At 38.3% G+C, this 22,057-nt stretch overlaps 1 protein-coding gene across 8 annotated transcripts in view; it reads left to right on the forward strand.

Moving 5' to 3' along the window:
- PTBP2 (polypyrimidine tract binding protein 2) overlaps positions 1-22,057 on the forward strand; it is an 86,562-nt gene that overhangs the window by 23,569 nt on the left and 40,936 nt on the right. For all 8 annotated transcript variants that reach the window (XM_005307530.4, XM_008165778.3, XM_005307531.4 and 5 more), the window contains 4 exons: positions 14,078-14,250; positions 14,785-14,928; positions 18,907-19,071; positions 19,152-19,262. In XM_005307530.4, the coding sequence (XP_005307587.3) occupies positions 14,078-14,250; positions 14,785-14,928; positions 18,907-19,071; positions 19,152-19,262 (593 nt within the window). The remainder of the gene's footprint in view (positions 1-14,077; positions 14,251-14,784; positions 14,929-18,906; positions 19,072-19,151; positions 19,263-22,057) is intronic.

The raw sequence follows: 22,057 nt of genomic DNA on the forward strand, positions 1-22,057 counted from the left end.
TGAGATCTAATGGACAATCCTTCCAGCTGTATCCAGAGCCAGGGAATATTTTTCCAGCTTTGCAAGCGAGAGGTCAGTACAGATTCTTCTTCAACCACTCATAATGTAAATGATCAACTAAGGCGTAATTAAGCCTAAAAGGGAAACCAAGCATTTTTCTTATTCAAATTCTTGACCAGGTCATAAGGCATAAGGTTCGAAATGTCATTTAAAAATGTATTATAGGTCAATAGACTAATAGGTTCACCTCTAATCTTTCTTCTGGCCTCTCTGCCATTGAATTTATATATATGTAATAGTATTGACATGAATCAGAGTTCTGCTATCACACTCAAAGCAGCATGACTGTGAAGCCCTTATAAAGAGAGGATATAATCCTTGATCACTCTATTTGTAAAGGAAGCATGATTTGGAACAGTAGCTACTCCATAACACACTCGAGAAATGGCTCTCCCTCCCTCTTTTGCACTGTGTAGTTCTCAAGAACTTCTCTTTCTGATTTGTCCTGGTCTTCATTTTCTACTATTCCTGGGAAACAAGGTGTATTTATGACCTTGTCACTTCTGTCATCAGATTCCATTATACTGTCCAAGCTGATGTCTTCGTAGAAGAAGAGAAGGAAGAGAGCAATTTACATTTCTGTAACCAGGATGTGACCTGTTGGTGAAAATGCACCTGAAAGCAACTTACCTTCACGCAGCCCAGAGTCCACCTACCATTAGTTCTACCCCAACAGTGATTCACAATGAAGACTTTTTTTGTTGTTTTTTAAAGCTTTCTCTCTCCTTTCTTTCCCCTTTCGTCCTATACCTTGTAAAGCACTTAAAAACATTTTTGTAAAAATAATAAATAATTGCACAACAAGAAGCAAGAGATCAGATTTTTTGTCACTTAAACTTGTCTAAGTTTTTAGATTGGGATTTTCAAAGGAACCCAAGGGAATTAGGCATCCAGCTCCCATTTAATTCAGTGAGACTTGAGCATCAAATCCCCCTGGTCTCTTTTGAAAATTCCAATCATAATTCTCTTCAAATAGACGGTGAATGATATGAAAGATAGACACCTTCTCTTTCCTTTAAGGATTTCTGTATATCAAACTTTTCTCCCATTTTTTTCATATTGTCTGGGTGACTTGCAAAATAAAACGAGGTAAAGAATCTGTAATTCTTATTGCATCATTATTGGTCTTACAGGCCATCGTCACCCACGATCATGAAGACATGTTTGTGGGAAAACTTCAACATTTCATTCTGACCTTGGCAGGTTGAAACTAATAGTTTAGAATTTAAGAGAACGGAGCCGGAAACAACTCTGTTAAACAGTGGTAAACATTCTGCAACCAGAACATACAAGAGGATTTGGAGTACTTGGCTTCCAAAGTACACAGACCTTTACCAAAATAGACTTCAAATCAAACATCCTCAATTGTCCAGAGGTCCAGATCTCTTTATTCCATGTTATTTCTGGTATCAATACTTTTACACCTACTTCTGCACCCTTGCATTTCCTCAAAGCTATGTGGTGTTAGGGTGCAAACGTCAACCCCAGAAGTGTTTGTATTTCACTTAAGCTATATGTATCTATATCAGAATTAGTTTTTATGAGTGATTTGTGAATCCTTTGCATGAAAAGTCCATAAATAACATTTGAGACGAAAATCCTAGATGCTAGAATAGATTGTTTTAAAGGTGAAGACAAGAACTAACAACCACTACGTATTCTGGAAAGCAGTTTTGTCTTTGCTTAAGATTAAAGGTCAGGGCTCAGAGTTTTTCTAGCAATAGTTGATGACATCATTTACACCTACAGCTGAGAGCTGCACCATCAAAATCACAGATAAAAACTATTGGAATAAATGTTGTCCTTCATCAATTCTGAAGCTGATGTAAAATTCCATTCTTGTTTCCTATTTTAAACTAGTTAGGGTCAGAAGTCTTTGGAGAGCATGAGCCCTCCTTCCAGTGTTTATGAATTCATCCCTTTTATATTGATGTATGGCAGATATTGACTCACTGAAAAGTATTCCAAGCAAAGAGATGTTAAATGGGACTCTGATACTCTATGAAATGGACCAGAATGGAAACAAGGAATATTAGAATTTTACCTCAATTCTGGGTATTCTGCAGGGCACCAATGTCGTCTAGGTCATAAGTCCTGCGCTAACTGGTCTTAAACTGGTGTCTCTAACAATATGCTTCCCTGTGCTTTTCACTAGTCAACTAAGAAGGCAAATGTTGCATGCCCAATAAATACTTTCTTAACTATGTACTTTGCATACGGTGATAAAAAATTGCTCTTACTCATTCTAAGGTTTAACTATAAAACACATTTATTTTCTATAGAACAAGGAAACATGCATCTCTTCTCTGGTGTGCTATTTCTGTGCCAAATTTAATCTTCTGAAACTTTATTCCTTTCAACTGTAGGACTGCTCAATAAAAATTGCAGGAATATTTTTATGTATGGAAAAGTATGTTTGTTTTCTAGTTCCTTGTACTTGGAAACAGCCAAACTGTATTTCCTGAAATCTGCAAAATCTTCTCTCTCTCTCTCTTCTTTTCTTCCCTCCCCTCCCTCCCCCCCCCCCCCGGAAAAAAAAAAAAGGTCGGCAGACACAAAGAATGGAACATTTCAGCCTGATGGGGTTAAAGTTCCTGAAAGTTGAGTGACTGGAAACAAGGGATTAGAATGGAAAACAAAACAAAACAAAAACAGACTCCAAGGAGAAACTGCTGAACTTGAAGTAGTATGCAAATTAGACACCATCAATTTAGGCTTAAATAGAGACTGGGAATGACTGAGCCATTACACACATTTAATCTATTTCCCCATGTTAAGTATTCTCACACCTCTTGTCAAACTGTCTGTAATGGGCTATCTTGATTATCACTACAAAAGTTTTTTCTCTCAATTAATTAGCCTCTTAGAGTTGGTAGGACAACTCCCACCTTTTCATGTTCTCTGTATGTGTATATATATCCCCTCACTATATGTTCCATTCTATGCATCTGATGAAGTGGCCTGTAGCCCACGATAGCTTATGCTCAAAAAAATTTGTTAGTCTCTAAGGTGCCACAAGTACTCCTTTTTGTGGATACAGACTAACACGGCTACTACTCTGAAACCTGTCAGAATGGAAACAGTTATCCAACTTTAACTGTAGCAGTGACTGCTGCTGCTCCATTAAACCCACTAAAATTTGGGGAATTAACAATCCAGTGTCTGTGGTAACTTTTAACTCTGTCTAATTAGAGATATGCTTTGATAGATATTTAATTGCAGTCACAAAACATTTAGCAATGTGACATACAAATAATCATGTATATCTTAAAATACGGTTTAACAGTGCTAATGGTGCATTGTTATAAATTGATGAATGAATTTATATGTCCTGTTTTTATAAAGCCATAGCTAAACTGACAGTGGTTAACAATAAAATGTTATAAATACAGGTACTTGAGTAACTAAGTTCACAAATAGTAATTTTTAATAGTATCTGCTGGAAGTTTAAAAAAATTACTACCCATCCTACGTTTTGGTGATATATTGGCCAGTTTATCATTATGTAGTAATGTAAATTGACGTTTGATTATCATACAGATGTGCTTGTGCATATATGTGCATACATTAAGCTCACAAGCAAAAATGGTTTAAAAATAAGCTTTATGCTTGAAAGTGTGTTTTCAATGGAATCTAGCTAAAACATCAAGAATTGTAACTTTGTTTATGAAACCTTATATAACTGCAGAAGACAAAATCCTAAACAGTAAATGTGGAAATGAATAGTTAAGGGATTTACTACTTTAGTTAACTCATCTTTATCCCACCTAACTTATATTGTGCACCCAACCTTAATTTTGATCCATAACATTGTAAAAATATATTTAAAGTTCAAAATTCCTATATTAATAGTACTATATCATATTCAGAGAATCAATTTCCAATTCACTATAACATTAACATACCCACTGTTACTCACTACCAAAATCCTTACCCGCTAAGTACTACACAAAATATAGATAAAAATATAGACTTACAGCTTTTATGTCAATGTGTGTGTAAAAATCTATGTGTTTGGCTTAACTGGTAGACATTTACCTCCTTGAGCCAGGAATTCTGATATATCCAACATTCCACTCCTGTCTAAACAGTTGTATAAATTGCTGGCCATCTATGTCTTCTAGTAGCTGGTCTACAAACCCACTGCCAGTTATTTCTTTAGAGCAATTGGTAGAAATCTATCCTATGAATCTGAAGGTGTGGCGTCAAACCCTGTTTGTGATACATGCTGCGAAAAATAGTCTCTGATTATTTGATTGCATACTATCATAATGCATATTCTCAAGAGAGCAGAATTAAGGTTACATAGGTAACCTTAATTTTGGCATTTCCCATCTTTGAGTGCCTGACTTTGCAATCTTAATATTCTTAACATATTTTGTGTTTGAAATATATCCAGGGGATCCCCTCTGATTAGCATTTATTTGGAAACAGTAGAAGGATAGATTCTGTGCATCACAACTAGGTGGATTATCTGTGCCTTGGATTTTTCTGTTCTTGTTATCTCGACATCTGGTAAATTGCTCAATCAGACACAATTTTCCTATCATATATAGTTTATTAATGAACTAAAATGAATAATCACAATTATGTAATATTAAACAAATCAAATAATCTAATTAAACAGTGCCAAATAGGATAACAATTGCTTGTAACTCTTTTAATCTTGTAAAATGGCAGTCTTTGTTTAGCTGTCAGTCACAAAATAGGAGGGCATTTCCACTCTCAGTCCCATTGTATATGATTTTATGTTTGTCAAAAGACTCACACCATGAAGATCAATTCACTTCCATGTTAAACATAAAACAATTAAGGTAAAGAGAACAGTTCATCAGGATTTAAGCACATAATCTTAATCCATAAAATTTACGTGAGATTAGGTTTTTTTTTTGTTTTTTTAATTAGAAAAGGTACTTAATTTAATTTTTGTTTCTGTGGCTGACTTTAGGAGTTGCCCCTATGTGGGTTTACAAATAATCACACACACTCTTACTTAACTGTGCCTAATAAGGAGAGAACACCAGACCACCTAGGAGTGTTGTCCTGCTGGAAAAAATAAAATCAAAACATGTGTGAAACTTATAGAAGATGATTTACATTGTTATGGTTTCGTGCATCTTCAGAAAGCTAATAATGATTAGCTGGTAACATTTTCAACACAGCTTGTTAATGTTGATGGGAAATATTAGAAGCTGATTCCTCGTGGCTATCAAGTCTTAGATTTTTACAAGTTATTGGACTCCTGCCCCTTGGTTGGTTGCCAGGCAGGGAATGTAGAAAGCATAGGTCTTCTTGGCCAGCATGGACTGGCATCATATAGCCAAAAGCAATATAGTCTCCTTTTCTTCCAGGTCTTAAAGATGACTGCCTGGCTGGCTCCTCCTCACAAAAACCTATCCTTAGAAGTTCTTTGGCAAGTCAGAATGTGGCACTGTCACTCTGTATTCACTGACATCACCCAGTGAGGATTGATTGGGTCAACTTTATGCAAATGAAGAGCTTTCCCATTACAGTAAATGTTGGCTTGGAAAGTCCCACAATTAGTTTATTTTATTTTGGAAATAAAGGGGCAGACAGTCATTCTACAAAACAAAAAGGTAGCTTAAAAGTCTCATAAAGTAGCTTGAAATTTTCAAAAATAACTGCAGTGCAAAGCTGATCTTAAAAGTTAGAATTAAAATTATTCTTCAGACATACTGGACCTTCCTTATTTCACAGTTGCTGCTGACAGTTTAACTTTAGACAGCATCTTTTATTCAAAAATCTGGGTGAAAGGTAAAACTATAACTGTAAAAAATAGTCTTTTTAAACAAAATTCCCAGTTGTTGGTACAGTAGTTATATAGGCTCTGTTGTGATTACAAGTGGATGCCTTGACATATTGCTAATGGTCTGTGAAGATCACCAGTTTGAATCCAGCGTGGCTCTGTAGGGACTGAAAGTTACTGTATAATGGATGTTGTGTGACTCTGTGTTCCAACTCCTAAATCATAAACTCAACATCGTGCTTTTTACTGACAGATTCAGATAAGCCAGGAACTGCAGGGGCAGCTATTTACCTGTAAAGAAAGTAGCTCCAGATCAGATTGAGGCATGTTAGCAGGGCAATGTATATGAGACGCTTACCCTGCCACTGCGCTATAGATAAGCGGAGAACTTCATTTAACAGGGCTGGAAACTTGTAGCAGTGCTAAATCTATATACATTTTTTTAAGGTGAAGTTTATAGTTATATGCACAATATTGGTAAATATACACATTATTTAATGGACTGATTTAGCTGAAGTGTTTGTGTGACCATGACTAAGTGTCCCTAACGTTTTCCCCAAAATGTGGCAACCTGAAATGTCAAGTTGCTCTAAAAAGTGTGTGTGTACATTAAAGAGGTGACTGTAGTGACTCCATAATGAAGTCTGCAATGAGATTTGAAATGGTAGAGGAGGATAAATCCATTTTCTTGTATGTTCGGTATTTCACTACTGAGCTTGGTGTCAACACCCCTTCCTAGACTTAAGATAGAATTTTCAGGAAAGTTAAAAGTAAATCTGTTCACTAGCTCAAGTTAGCAATCAAAAATTATTTCTTTTTGAAATTTAAACTTGCAGTCTCAGCTCCTTTTCCGTTTCCTCTAAGTCAGTGGTTCCCAACCTTTTCTCTGCCATTGCACACCTTGAGCTCCAGGGGCTCATCCTCATTCTGGCTGGCGGCTGACAGTGGATAGGGGAGGGGCAGAGGAGGCGACCCGTTGCTCACACAGGAGGGGAGGGGGGAAGAGAGGGAGATTGAGCTCTGATTGCTCTGCCCCGGGAGGAGCTGGGGCAGTGAGGCAGCTTCCCCCCCCCCCCCTTTGTTCTCACTTGCAGTTTTTCAAAAAATTCCGCAGAACATCTGTTCGGATGTGACGGCACACCAGTGTGCCTCGGCACACCAGTTGGGAAACATTGCTCTAAGTATGATAAGTGTCTTGGATGTGACACTTAAAACGTCAGGTCCATGTATCTCTTCTAGATACAAACTAATTATGACAGGATCCCCGAGGTGCACCCAGGGACTGTGAGACTGCTGTGCCCCCTTAACTCTTTCCAGTCTGGGCTGTGTCTCAATGCCTTGCTAGTGACAAGCAGCAAGCCCTTCCAGGCGCTATGATCACTCAGCACAACTGCATGTAGAGCCCCCCAACCCCAGCTAGGTTACATGAATCCTCCCTGAGCCACTCATGAATCACACAGAGAAAGGCACCAGCCAAAATCCCCCCAGCTCCTAGCACTGCCTCAGGAATATATCCTCTTGCATTGCTCAAGATGAGCAGTACAAATTTATTAATTGGTTCACCACTTCATCAGTGGAAAGTAGATATATATACCAGCCTTTGCAAACCTGAGCACATTTGCCACACACTTTAGGCAAACTCACTTGTAAAGATAAACAGTAAAATAAGCTTATTGACTACAAACGATAGATTTTAAGTGATAGACAAAAAGTCAGAGTTAGTTACCAAAATAAAATAAAATCTATAAGCACGCAGTCTAAACTCTCAATTCTATTAGATTGGGCAACATCTAGAATAAGCAGTTTTTCTCACCCCACTGGATATTGTAGTTCATAGTACACAGATTTCACCCTTGAAACCTGGGCCAGTCTCCTCTGTTGGAGTCTTAAGTCTTCTCCGTGTCCTTGTTGCTTGCAGCATAGGTGGGGGCAGGGGAGGCTAAGCATGTGGCCACTGTCTTCTGTTTTATACCCTTAGTCCATGTGCTTGTCGAACACAAGTACAGGCATGTCTCATGGGCATTGCTGAGTCTCCAGGCAAGGTTGAGCAATTCTCCTGGTGTGGCCTCATGCAGGTGAGTCATTGCATTGTAGCTCCCTTGCTGGACAATGGCTGGTGATGTCTGTTCAACAGCACCTACCTTGCTGTTGGTTACCTCCCTTGTCAATCTGGGTGCCTCCCAAACCCACAGCATATTTTAGTGAAAACCATACAACACAATTTTTATAATTTCAAATGCATTGGCAATACACATATTTAGATATGATCTGCTGAAAGACACTATTCTAACCTTTCTCCTGATATCTCACATGGCATGCTTTATATGCAATATCACAGTTATATACAGATGAAGAATGTGGGGGTTAACAAGACGCTCCCCCAATGTATAGTAGGTCACACTAATTTTATTTAACTATTAGATATTTGCATTGTTTGGTTTCAGATTGAAAACTTGTAATAAATGTTATAGTATTAATCATGGTCAGTTATTTTAGTTATGCTTAATGCATTTTCACTAGTGACTTTTTTCTATATCTTAATGTCAAACAGTAAAAAATTCAGTTTTCATCTAAAGAATAGCTAACTCTTTTAAGATATCTTTTGAAGACTTCCGTGTGCAGTATTAATATAATAACTTATCTCCACAGTTGCCTCATTCTGGGAACCTATTTGTATGTGGGAGAGATCCTATTCCCAGTTTCAGGCTCTTTATCAGACCTATTAAAATTAATTATCCATATTAAGAAATATGCTGGAATATTTAATTTACAATCTTAACAGGATCATTTAATTACGCATCCAGTATAATACAGATGTTTGTAACGTAGTGCCGGACAAAATTAATTTTTATGTTTCCATTCAGCTGAAAATGTGAATCTTGATTTATTCAGACTGCTGAATACAGGGGGGAAAAATCCCAAATTTGACTCTTTTGTCCTTTCTGTGTGAGGAGGTCAATTAGAAGAAATTGAGGTTATTTGAGTTCACGTTGTAATTATCAGATTTTAACCGATGAACTAATATCAACTGTTATATTTGTGCATATGTACAAGAGAATTATAGTTAAGATTGAGATGGTAAATTGTAACTCCTCAAGAGAAACAATAGGTGAAAGTAAAGTTTTTTTAATAGACAGGTATTCTTCCAGGGCATAAACCTTGCCAAAACTACACAGAAGTTGCTATAGACCTAGGTAATGGAGGCTGAGCAAATATGGGTAAGGGAACTGCAGGGCATTCACTGTAGGAGGAAGAAAGAGAAAATGTTTGTTACAGTGGGTCATTTGTATCACAACATAGCAAGGAGATGTCTAATTTTTTAAATTTAATTTTCAGATTAAATCTTCAATTACATCTCAGTTTTTCACAGTAACGTTAAATTAAGTTGCCGTAAGAAAGTTTTACTGATGGAGTACATTTTTGTCTAACATAGATTGCTCTGACCTCAGAACACTTACAAAATTGGATTTTTTTAATTCTTCAACAAAAAAGGAAAAGTGACAGTTCATGCTAGTAATTTTTTGGTTTTTTTTTTTCAAATTTAGCTATTTCCAACATGAAGTTGGCCCATTGTTCATTACTTGGTATTATTCTGGGCTTTGGGATTAGCTGTTTTCTTTCTAAAGCCTCTCTGACTTCTGAGTTGGCTCCAGGACTGTCTGTGCACCCTGTATGATTGAGAGCCACATGTTCCGGATGATCTGTCATCTATTGATTGCATTTAACATGACTTTTATTGAGGATGTGTATGATTCTCTGTTCTTTGGATCTGATCCCTGACCCTTTTGGTTGCTTAAAAGAAAGTAAGTGGTTGTTTTGCCCTTCATAGGAATTATCAATACCTTGCTGAAGGAGTGAAAGTTCCTGACTATTCTTAAACAGGCAACTTCAAGAACTCAGTTTATGCTAAATAAACAGAACATTTCTAATCTTTGGGAGGGGATTAAGCCCCAAGGAGTCTTATGCATCTAATAGACTTAAAATAGTAGCATATGTATAGCACACCCATCAGTCCCTTAAGTTGTTGCTGGTTATTCAGCATCATGGAGTTCTGTGTATAGATTTGGAAAAGTGATGACAGTACTTTTGAGAAGGGGTGTGTGTGTGTGTGTGTGTGTGTGTGTTCAGTGAAATTCCAAGTGATACTAATTTTGGCTATTGTAGAGATTACTTTTAACTAACAGATTATTAAATGGTATGTAACTGAATATTGTGTACATTTTACCTAGAGAGAGCTTTGGAATTATCCCATCCTGTAGATGTGTCTTTTGAAGATGGGATTTGCTTGGAATTGGGAACAGGGATAATAGTAAACAAATAATTCAGTTTAGTAACAATGATCATTTGGATGATGCTTTTCCACAGTGAGTTGCACATATTTTTCCTTGTGAACATTAATTTTTATCTTGTCCAGAAAATAGCAGAGGGAGGAGGTTAAACTGATTAGGCTTTTCAGATCTGGTAAAAGTTAGATTTCATGATAATACAGGCCTGTAGGCAGTCAACTATTTAAAGTGCCAAATACTGTAATTGTAATTTTTGGCAGAATTGAAACACTGACATTTCTCCTGGCTTGCCCCTATTTACTTCTTAGCCTGTTGCATCAGGGAAGACCTTTTAGGCTGGCCTGTTGTTTCCTAAATCTGTCTGTGATTGAGATGAGCCACAGTACATAATTGCTACAGCCATTCAGTGGTTGATTACGTAGGTATACCATTGTTAAAATGATTGAACATTTTCTAACAATAATTGAGTTCACCTTCCAGCGGCTTTGAACAACATCTGTTTTTTCATGTATTAAAATAGGGTCATCATTCCCTTTTGTCCCACAATATATCATTAAACTTTATCTCCTGTTGAGAAGTATCATTTAAAATGGTAAGTGAGAGACCATGCAGAGTAAGGTGGAGAGGTTTCCTTCAGTGCCAAATGCTTCTAATAACCATTTTGAAAATGGAATGAATTTCATATTTTCAAACTCAATATTTTTATTTTGAAAGTTCACTTTAATACATACTTTGTAAAAATGTACAAAGGGCAGTGTTATTCAATCCATGACTCATATAAAACACATTGGTTTCTGCTGGCTGGCAAAGAGCGGGAAGAAGCAAGACATCACTGCTTTCTGTTAGCAGGTGAATTTTTGAGAAACTGCATTTCTTATCTGTTGGAACTCCATCCTTTTCCATGAGGTGTTGGGTAAACTGCTTTCTGTTGTTACATGCAACACTCTCCTCATTTGATGAGCTGAGGTGGAGACAACCATCCATTTCACACTCTGAGCCACAAGTTAAAGGGAATCTCTGTATGTTTTCATTTTAAACAATCAGGAGCCTGGAATTTCTCACAGAGTATCTATGCAAAGATAAAATGACCAGAACAAAAGTTCATTATTATACTTAGGACTCTAGATATAACTCTAATATCAAGCAACTTCAAAGTGTGGGGAGAGCAAACAATCATTTGAAAGGCTAGAAGTTTGTATATTGGGTTTGAAATCTAATCTTAAATTTACCCTTCCATTTCTACAAGATCAATAAAAAATAATAATTAAAATATGCACACAATGTTAAAATAAAATTATATTTCCTTTAATACAGTGTTTCCAAAGTGTTTTGCATGTACCCTTGTAGATTTGAGAAGTACTAGCTGGAGATGAGGGAGTATGGACTGACCTCTCAATTGTACTCCCAAGTCTCATATTTCATTTTCAGTCCCAGATTTCATAGTCCTTAAAAACAAATAAAGTTAGTTTCTGGCTGTTCTGGTTGCTAAGAAAACCTACAAAATGAGACATTTTTGTAACAAATGCAGGGATCTCTGCCTGAATTTGCAGAGAGCCTGAAATGAAACTTTGAGGTGTGAACTGCCCTATTCTTTTCTATCAGTGCTAACTCAGATGCCAGTAATAGTAGTTTAAATGTCAGCATTGTTAATAATGTTACTGCTTATTAAAACATGTAAGAAAGGAGAAAATTGTATGAAAATCTGAGTGCTTGCTAAACAACAAGCTCTTTCATCCTGCCACTAACTAATTTAAAAGTACATTGGGCTGTTAGGTATAAAGAAAAAATTTCCACTTAGATGTAACAAGTATAAAACAATCACTAGTAAGTAAAACTATTGGAAACTTGAAAATCTTCTTCCACTTTTAAATAATAAATCATTTTATGCAAGCGTTTCTTAACATCCCATATTGAATATACTTTATTCTTTAATTAAACATGTAAAGATGTATTTTAAGATGTAGCTTAATTTAATAAAAAATCTAAGTTATGGGTATGTTTTTAACATATGGTAGGACTGAAGGGAGCACAGTAGTTTTCATTTTCCTAAAACTTTCAGAAGTTTGACAAATGCTCTTTGTAAAAAAAGATCAACAATTTGCATATTTCTGCATAAATATGATAATTTGGCACATACCACATATGAAGTCAAATAATGTTCCCTGGAATTACTGTCTGTGAAGTGATACTTAACACTTTCCTTAAAAGACTTTGGGCCCTTAGAAACCCACATTACAACAAGTGTAGCATCAATTCCCTGCTGTTCACACTGACAGAACCTCTTTATGGGCTGGCATAGAGTCCACCCATGATGCATAAACCCCATCTGTCAATGGGTCAGAATAGCTTTTGTTAACACAGTCAGGAAACTGGACTCAATAGTACATAGTCATAATCAGTCAAAATGAAACAATGTAACTTGATTTTTTTTTTTGCATTTTATTAGAAAATGTCTTTTCCACTAAATTTTCATAGAGTAATCATGAATTTTTTTAAACTTGCTTAATTTCAGGAGTTTTGCCAGCTTAATTTTTATTCATTGGGGGGGGAAAACCCCTACAAATATTTTTTCTTAGCTCTGGTATTATTGCTTGTCCTATTAGTGAATAATTCTCTGTATAGACACCAGAATAGCTCATGGCCCTAGTTGAAGGGTGGAAGGGTTCCAGAGCTTTTGCGCCAGCCCAAGCTCAGAAGTCTCCACAGCAGTGAAACAGCCCAAGCCCTGTGAGCCCGAGTCGGCTGGTATGGGCCAGGCATAAGATTTTCTTTGCAGTGTAGACATACCCTGAGAGGTCGGGGCAAAGCATCTGCTACTGTGTGGATTCTCCCTTCCCACTCCATCAGTGGGGGTGCCACTATTGGAATACTGCATCCAGTTCTGCTGTTTACATTTTAAAAAGGATGTTGAAAAATTGAAGAGTGTGCAGAGAAGAGAGAGAAACAGCTTGAGGCCTGGGAAAGTGCCTTACTGTGAGAGACTTAAACTCAATCTGGTTAATTTATCATAAAGAAAATGAGAGGTGATATGAGGTGTAGGTGGGTAAGTTTTTGTGCCGGAGGTCAGACTACATGATCATGGTGGTCCCTTCTGACCTTAAAGTCTATGATTAGTGTATAAGTATTTTCACAGGGAGACTATAAAGCACTACAGGGTTCTTTAATGTAGCAGAGAAAGGCGTAACAAGAACCAATGGCTGGAAGTTAAAGCCATACAAATTAGAAATAAGGTACAAATTTTTAACAGTGGAGATTCATTGGGACAAACTACCAAATAAAGTGTGGAGTTCTCCAGCTTTTGATGTTTTTAAATAGAGACTGGATGCCTTTATGAGTTAATCAGATACGAGTTATTGGGCTCAGTACAGAGGTAAATGAGTGAAATTCTATGGCCATTTTATACATGGGGGCAGACTAGAGAGCCTAATGATTCCCTCTGACTTTAATATATGAATATAATGCTGTAGTTATGACTGAGAGCTACCCTCACTGCTCTGAAGAGTTGAAGATGGTGGACTTCTCCATTCTCTTCCCTTTGTGGAATTCTCCAACAACAACTCTTATTACTCAGGCTGGGCTCTGAGAGGATTTTTTTTACATAAGTGCCTGCCTATCGATTTATTCTAGGGTTTTTTTCACAATCAAAGTGAAATTAACTGGACTTGTTTATCAATTACATAGGTTTGTCTCTGGTCCTCTGGCATCACATTTGTTCTCCACAAACTTGGTCATACGACCTCTGACAGTTTCACATTTTCATCTGCTTGTTAGTTCCTTTAGAAATTGTAGGTAAATGTTAAATGGCTTTGCTGACATGAATGGAAAGGTGCATAGCTCACATGATGACTGGAATATTTAGCATCAAGTACAAAGCGCATCTTATTTGAAAAGTTTGCTTATGTGGATATTTTCTAAAATATTACTGACTTGTAAATATGAAATGGAGTTTAAAAATGTCTTTCAGCCAATGGTAATGACAACAAGAAATTCAAAGCAGAGGATAAAATGGATGGGGCTCCTTCTCGTGTTCTTCATATCAGGAAATTACCTGGTGAAGTGACAGAAACAGAAGTTATTGCTTTAGGCTTACCTTTTGGTAAGGTAACCAACATCCTGATGCTAAAAGGAAAAAATCAGGTATTCTTCTTGTTTCAGAGTTCCATTTATAGTACAATGATTAAGTATTTTTTAATTCCAAATATACTGGTAAAATCTTACTGAGATTAATCCGGATGTAATGGTAAATAATTAAAATGAAAAGCCTTGCATTCTTTCAATTTGCATTCCTCTTTCATGTGCTCCATACTATTTCTAGTCTATTTTATATTAGAAAGCAGTGAAGAGCTAATAGTTCAGAGCAGATGACACTCAAAAAATATGGCTTTCAAGCTAACTGTTAGGCCAACCTCTTCAAAGGTATCGTTTTATGGGCAAAAACCCCAGTTTGCTAAACTGGGCAGATTTAAAAGTGTCTTTGAAGATATGGGGTTTATTTGCCAACTACAGACCCATTCCAGAGAGCTTAGTTTTGTTTGTTTGGGGTTTTTGGGGGGCAAAACATGAAAACTACAAATCTTATCGATCCCTTCATTATGTGAATGTGTTTTATTCTAGCAATACAAAGTGTAAATAGTGTGTAAATACTATTTTTTTTTAATTCTTATATTATAGGCTTTTTTGGAGTTGGCAACGGAAGAAGCAGCTATCACTATGGTTAATTACTATTCTGCTGTGACACCTCATCTTCGCAACCAACCCATCTATATTCAGTATTCTAATCATAAAGAGCTAAAGACTGATAATACACTAAACCAGGTATATTTACTGTTATGGAGTATAACGAATGCATACAGTAGCAAATTAAGCTTAGCATACATTCAACTATACACTATGTAGCCATGAATATATTTTTGTATAAACTAAACTTTATTTCTAATAGCTGCAGTTTATTGAGATATTATAAAAGACATAGAGTTTGGAATTGTACATGTTGCAATTACATGTTAGAATTTTATTAATGTATTTCATGGTTAATTTTCTAATTAAATTTGAATTTGGAATTTTTTTCGTAAAATAAGTCTTAATTGACTCTTGGTTTAGAAGTCACATGACTAAAACTTTAAGTTTCTTGCTTCTGGCACATTTGAGAGTTCAGTACCATATGGAATTGCCCCACCACTAATGCAGAGTCCTACTCCCAGTGTTTTGAATCATAAATTCGATAGTATTGATAACTTCAGTTTGTTTGGTCTGCTCTTCCCACTGGACAGTTCCTGAAGAAAAATGCATTAATGATCACCCTGGGAAAAATGTATTCAGTGACTGAGAATTTTGTTTTTTGATCTTGGATGTATGTAGAACTGATTATTCTTTCAAAACAGTTGTAATACATTTCTTTTAATAGAACATGGAACTGTTTCAACGATAACATAGCAGGGGTGGTAAAGATCGTCTTAGTATTTGAGGTTGCTGTATCCTACAAAGAATGGGGAAAAGAAGCATTGACCCTTCACTGTTCAAATGTTAATATATTCATGTTCATTTTTGTGTTCCCTTTTCGATCAGACTAATGCTGTCTGTTGTGACAATCTACAGTTTCTATTACTCTCTTGTCATACTTAAGTCATTTCTAGTATAATAGTGTGTTAATGGCAAATTATTTTTTTTTATTATGTTTTTTAAGAAAAGTTTTCTGGAACCCTCTGGTTGATATTTTTGCTTTCTGCTAAAATTAAGTTCAGTATTAATTTCCCTGCCTGGCACTACAAACATACTAGATCTTTTGGAGCTCTGAGTATTCTCCTATCCATTAAAGAAATATTTTAGATTGTATGTTTAAAAAGTGCCAGCTGTAAGAAATGGGTACTTAAAGGTAAATAGAATGAAGTTTGTAAAGGGAATGATTAAACATGCCACCAGCTGGGCAATAAGTGGTGGATTCATGTACAACTTTAAACGATAGGAACACTATCAGTCATGTATTTGCCTTTCATTTTCTTTGGGGTCCTGTGGCAATGTCAGCCTTTTGGCAGTATCCTTGCTTCCATACCACCTTTGTTTTAGCACTAAGTTGGCTCAGTCTTGCAAGCACCCTTATTTTAACCATTTTTTATTTATAATAAATTAATTGACATTACAATGCTGTAAATATTCTGTGACATCACCAGCACAATGGAGAAATATACAGAGCAGGAGCCAGTTGGCTTTGATGGGGTTGGACAGTGTAGTAACCTGCTGGAAAACTAAAAAGGAGTTATTCGCGGGTCATGTGCAGAATATCCCATTAAGTCTGGCCTGGTGGGGCATTCACCACATAATTTTGTTACCAAAATTTGAAGGTTACGTTTGAAAGCTAGCTGGTTTCATTTTTAAAGTGGGCCTTTCCTTACATTCGAGACAGAGAAATGCAAAGAAAATGAGGGTCAGTAGATTCATTGCAAAGATGAAATATGAAAAAGGTGAAAAGTACAAATGGTTAAGCTAAAGGGATGAGAGAGGGAGCTGTAATTAGAAAAGATGGGGTACCTTAAAGAGCCAAGTTTTTGAACTCTGAAAGTAAAAACAATTTGCATTTATGACTCTGAATTCCCATGATTGGTTGTCAGCAATATGGTTATTTATGAAAATGTCTAATCACAATAGGTTTATGCCTGACTAAAAGAACAGATGTAAAAGTCATTTGAATGTTTCATGTCATTTCAATAATTTTGTGAAGATATTTTGTCCTAAAAGACATGTAAACAGAACAACAAAATAACATTAAAGTTCAGATTTAAAACAAACATTTTTTACCTTGTGTGCTGCAGTACCTAGGCACAACTAGGTGAGTTAAGAACAGAATGACTGCCATAACTGTGAATCTCCTTGATTGTCAGTTTGTCAGAATGAAATGTTTTAATATAGACTTTGTATTTTTATAAGCTTATGTATTATGATGTTCCTAGGATCAAAGGTGAAATAGTCAAATGTGGTAGAATATTATGAAACTTGAAAAATCAATTTTATGTAATACTTCATAAGTTAAATATGCAGCTGATTTTGCCTATTCAACATTACATTTTCTCAAACACCTTCAAAAGTAGGGTTTCTATACAAATATTAAAAATTAAACTGAATTTTTTTCCTCCTCCAAAACAATCCATTGTTCTTGTAATTTCTAAGCTGTAGGCTCTACCCTGCAAATGCTTATTCCAACAATCATGCTTGCTCTGGTATGTAGTCCAGTTGACCTTAGTGGAATTAAATGTAAGGAATAAGCGCACACCGAAGAAAGAGTGTTTTCAGGCTCTGATGTAGAAAGCCAGATCAGACCAATCCTTCCTTACTTGAATAGTCCTGATTGAGCTCACTTGTGTGTGTAAGAATTTGTTGTACAACCTAAGGACCAGAACTTGCAAAAACTTTTCCCCAGATTACTCTAAGACATACATTTTAATTGACACATTACTATTTATTTAAAAAATAGAAGAAGACTGAAACAATGAAGTAACTCAACCAAATGTTTGAGTGGGTTAAAAGTGATGTATTTCATGTGTTTTTAAAAAGAAATTAACATTGTCTTCAAAATATTTTTGTCAGAGTAACATTAACTAATACTTGACATGATACAGTAAACTTTCTTTTCCCAAGTAGTGTTCACCAGGTCTTTTTTTCTTACTTTGCTTATTCCTTAATTCGTTTCAGTGTGAGGAATATCATGTAAGTTGTGGGATCTGCAGTTGTGTATTGTCTCTGGTAATACCCTTAGAATATGCTGTATGCATTCATATGTCGATGATTGATTGATTTATTTTTTTTCCTGGCATGCACACTTTTGTCTTTTCTGTTGTGTATTGTTTTACTTCTTAAAGGTATTATAATAAAACATATGAAATGAAAACCATCTTTTATGCATTTTTTCCTCTGAAAATCATTTAACCCTTTTAAAATTTGATCAATTGGCAATAGAAGTAGTTATGTAGATGTGTGCTCATGTGTTGTTACTATGTGATTATTGTAAGAATTTTTAAAACTGTGCTTGTTGCTTTAAGAAACTCTTGGGATTTTTGTTTTTAAAGAGGATGGGTAATACAAACTGTAGTTTGCTTATCTGTGACCACTTCATTCTGACTTTGTTCAGTTACTGTGTATTATTTCATTAAAACACAAATTGGAATATTTTTGAAGTACCATACTTGCATTATCTTTTCCTATCAGAACCTTTTGCTTAATATTTCACTATTGTTTTGATTAACTCTAATATGAATATTGGAAATATTAAAAAAAAACCTTCAGTTATTCAGTAAATCACATTATGATTCTGTAGTTTTGTTTTTTGTTGTTGTTTTATTCCTCATTGTAACCTGTGGAAATATTCTTCTGAAATCCCCCAAAAGCCCACTTTTGTCCTACTAGTAGAGCACCATACTTGCTGCTAGAAAGGCCAGATACTGGCTTCATTTGAAGCCACTTCCTGTTGTTCAGTAAGAACCAATCATTATTTTCAGGGCTACTGCCTTCTCCCCTGGTAGTAGATTATGGTGGTTTCCATTATACTACCCTAATTTGGCATTGCACTTTATTGTCTAGATCTAGTAGATAGTTTAGTTTTGCTGCCATACCACTGAAGGAATATCTAAAATGTTTATCATTCTATTGTTACGTCAGTAGGTATATTTTTAAAGAGGTGAATTTTATTGTGCCAAAGGTAACTGAATATATATTGGTAGTAACAATATGAATATATCTATAAGCTTCTGAACCTTTTTTCTTGAAATACTTTGTTTATAATACATATTTTTTCTTTTTATTTAGCGGGCTCAAGCTGTTCTTCAGGCAGTGACAGCAGTACAGACAACAAATACTCCCATTAGTGGAACTACTGTTAGTGAGAGTGCCGTGACTCCAGCTCAGAGTCCAGTACTTAGAATAATTATTGACAACATGTACTACCCTGTAACCCTGGATGTTCTTCACCAAGTAAGCCAGTTGTCTATGTAACTTTAGTTTATATGATTTGTAATACATTTCTATACATATAGTCTTGTTATTTTTGACAGATATTCTCTAAATTTGGTGCTGTGTTGAAGATAATCACATTCACAAAGAATAACCAGTTTCAAGCTTTACTGCAATATGGTGATCCAGTAAATGCACAGCAAGCAAAATTGGTAAGTACAAAATTACTTTTGGGCTAGTGATAACCTGTGGTGATGGAATTATTATTATTTGTGCAGGGTATTACTATGACACTGATTTAACCATACATTCCTTTATTAAATCTGAACGCCAAATGGTATTTATACAATTGCTCTAAACTTGCCTAAAACGCATAAATAATAAGCGGTTTACTACATCCAAACAGTAACAAAACATTTATAAGCATTTGAGTAAGATATTTACAAATAGGCTAAACCCCAGGATGCTTACATCCATATTGATTCCAACATGGTTATTTAGCAATGAACCCTTTAAGAGTTTATTTTTTTATACCCTTCATCAATCATGTAAAGTCATTGCCAATTGGTAACTTCAGATAAAAAAAACAGTTTGAGACAATTCATCCTTAGTTCTAGTCTTAATCCACATAAGATTTACAACCTCCTTTCTTCCCAAGTCCTTTCCTCCCCTCCTTCTTGCTGACTAGCAGTTTTTCCATTGCATCTCGATTTATGTAGGCTTGAACACCGGTATGCAGGGTGGGAAGGCTTATGCTGGCTTCTTTTAAGACAGACTCCTTTTGTCTGATTTAAAACCATCCGCAGTCCCCCCTAAACGTCAGAGGCCTTCTTTTTAGAAACTTCCCCATATCTTATTAGTTATTCTTTGAACCAGACATCCTCTCTACATCATTCCTTCTGGCCTTATAATTTAGTATTCTTCTTCGAGTGCTTGCTCATATCGATTCCAATTAGGTGTGCGCGCGCCGCGTGCACGATCATCGGAGAATTTTCTACCCTAGCAACACCGGCGGGTCGGCTGTGGAGCCCCCTAGAGTGGCGCCTTCATGGCGCTGGATATATACCCCAGCCGACCCGGCGCCCCCTCAGTTCCTTCTTACCGCCCCTGACAGTCGTTGGAACTGTGGAGCGCGGCATAGCTATTCTCCACTCTCCCTAGCTTCTTCCGTTGAAGATAGTTGTAGTTATAGTTGTAGTTGTATATAGTTAGATAGTTGTTTAGTTCACTAGTAATAGTTGTTATATAGTTAAAGGGGATTAAGGGGGTTGTTCTTCCCCCTTTTTCCCCCGGCGTGTAGCCGGGCTCATGCCCAAGGCTCCCGGCTTTAAGCAGTGCGCGTCCTGTGCTAAGCCTATGCCCACAAGCGACCCGCACGACTCGTGTCTGAGGTGCCTGGGAGAGTCCCATCAAACAGATAAGTGCAAGATCTGTAAGGCCTTCAGACCGAGAACCAAAAAGGAGCGGGACTTTAGGCTTCGTCAACTCCTCATGGAGGTGGCACTTAGCCCAGACGCTCCATCGGCGCGTCAAGCCCCAGCGCCAAGCGCCTCGGTGCGCAGCGCCCCGGCGGCACCGACTGCTCCGGCACCGCGAGTGGCGTCGGACAAGCCTCCACAGCACCGGACCCCTTCGGCACCGCACCCACCGCAAGTGCCTCGCCGCCGTTCGTTATCGCCGGGACATAAAAAATCCCGTTAGGCGCAGGAGACTGTCGTCCTGAAGACGCCGGCCCCCCCGGCGCCGGGGATAGAGCCGCGTCCACTGGCGGAGCACCAGAAGCAGGTGCCTCCAGCACCGTCGACTCCGGCTCCGAGGCCGTCGAGTCCGGTGCAGGTGGGCTCACCACCACGACCAGCGGTGGTACCGTTGCTCCTGTCGACCCCAGAGACCTTTGCGATGGCGAGAGACTTGATTGCTCTCACGGAGCCGGCACCGCCTCAACCACCGGCACCGTTGGCACCGTTGGGTCCTCGTCCGGTGCAATCCAGGGGGAAACCTGCCTTGATGCGCCCACCATCCCAAGGGCTGGAACCACGGCACCGATCCAGGTCCCGAAGCAGGTCCCCACGCCGCTCGCAGTCCCGGCGCCGAATATCACCTCGGCACCGGTCATACTTGCGGCTAAGATCATCGTCGCGGCACCGTTCTACGTCCCGGCACCGTTATGATCGTCGGTACCGTTCGACCTCGAGACGTAGTTCTCGGCACCGATACGAGCGACACTCGACGTCGAGAGGCCGCTCCCGGCACCGGGCCTACTCAAGATCACCTTCCAGGTCCAGGTCGGACTCTCGGCACCGACGCGGTCATCGGCACCGAACCCGATCTCGGCACCGTTCGCCGGCACCGCATAGGGACCGTTCATCTCCAGACCAGCACCGTACGGCACTGTACCTTCCGGAGCTCGTCTCGGCGCGGTCGGCACCGCCATGGCCATCTAGATCAGTGTCCCGCTCCTCCGATGGGGCATCGAGATTGGCATACCCCCCTCAGGGGCAGGCCGATGATCCGGACATGGGCCACTGGCAGGAGGTAGCGGAGGATCCCGCTCAGGGACCTTCGCACTGGTCGTTCTGGACCCCGTGGGCGTACCACCAAGCTCAAGGGGCTCCACCATCAGCCTCTCGCTCGGTGCACTCTGAGCGAAGGGCCCCAGAGTCCACCATCTCTCGCCCTCCTCCAGGGGGCATGGAGGCTTCCGTGCCCGCACCACCTGACGTCCTGGACCCAGGGGCAGGTGATGCTCCGCTCCAGGGCTCATTGGACCAGGACCCGCCCTTGGATCCCTTGCCACCTGAGGCATCTTCCTCATCTTCCCCAGATGAGGCAGTGGCGGGCACAACGAGCACAGGTCCACCCCCGATAGATCTCCGGGCACACCAGGACCTATTACGTAGGGTGGCACGTAATATGGACCTTCAGGCAGAGGAGATAGTGGAGGTGCAAGACCCCATTGTGAACATCCTCTCTGCGGATGCCCCATCCAGAGTGGCGTTGCCCCTGA

This window comes from Chrysemys picta, chromosome 8 (genome assembly GCF_011386835.1).
Source record: "Chrysemys picta bellii isolate R12L10 chromosome 8, ASM1138683v2, whole genome shotgun sequence".
NCBI lineage: Eukaryota > Metazoa > Chordata > Testudines > Emydidae > Chrysemys > Chrysemys picta.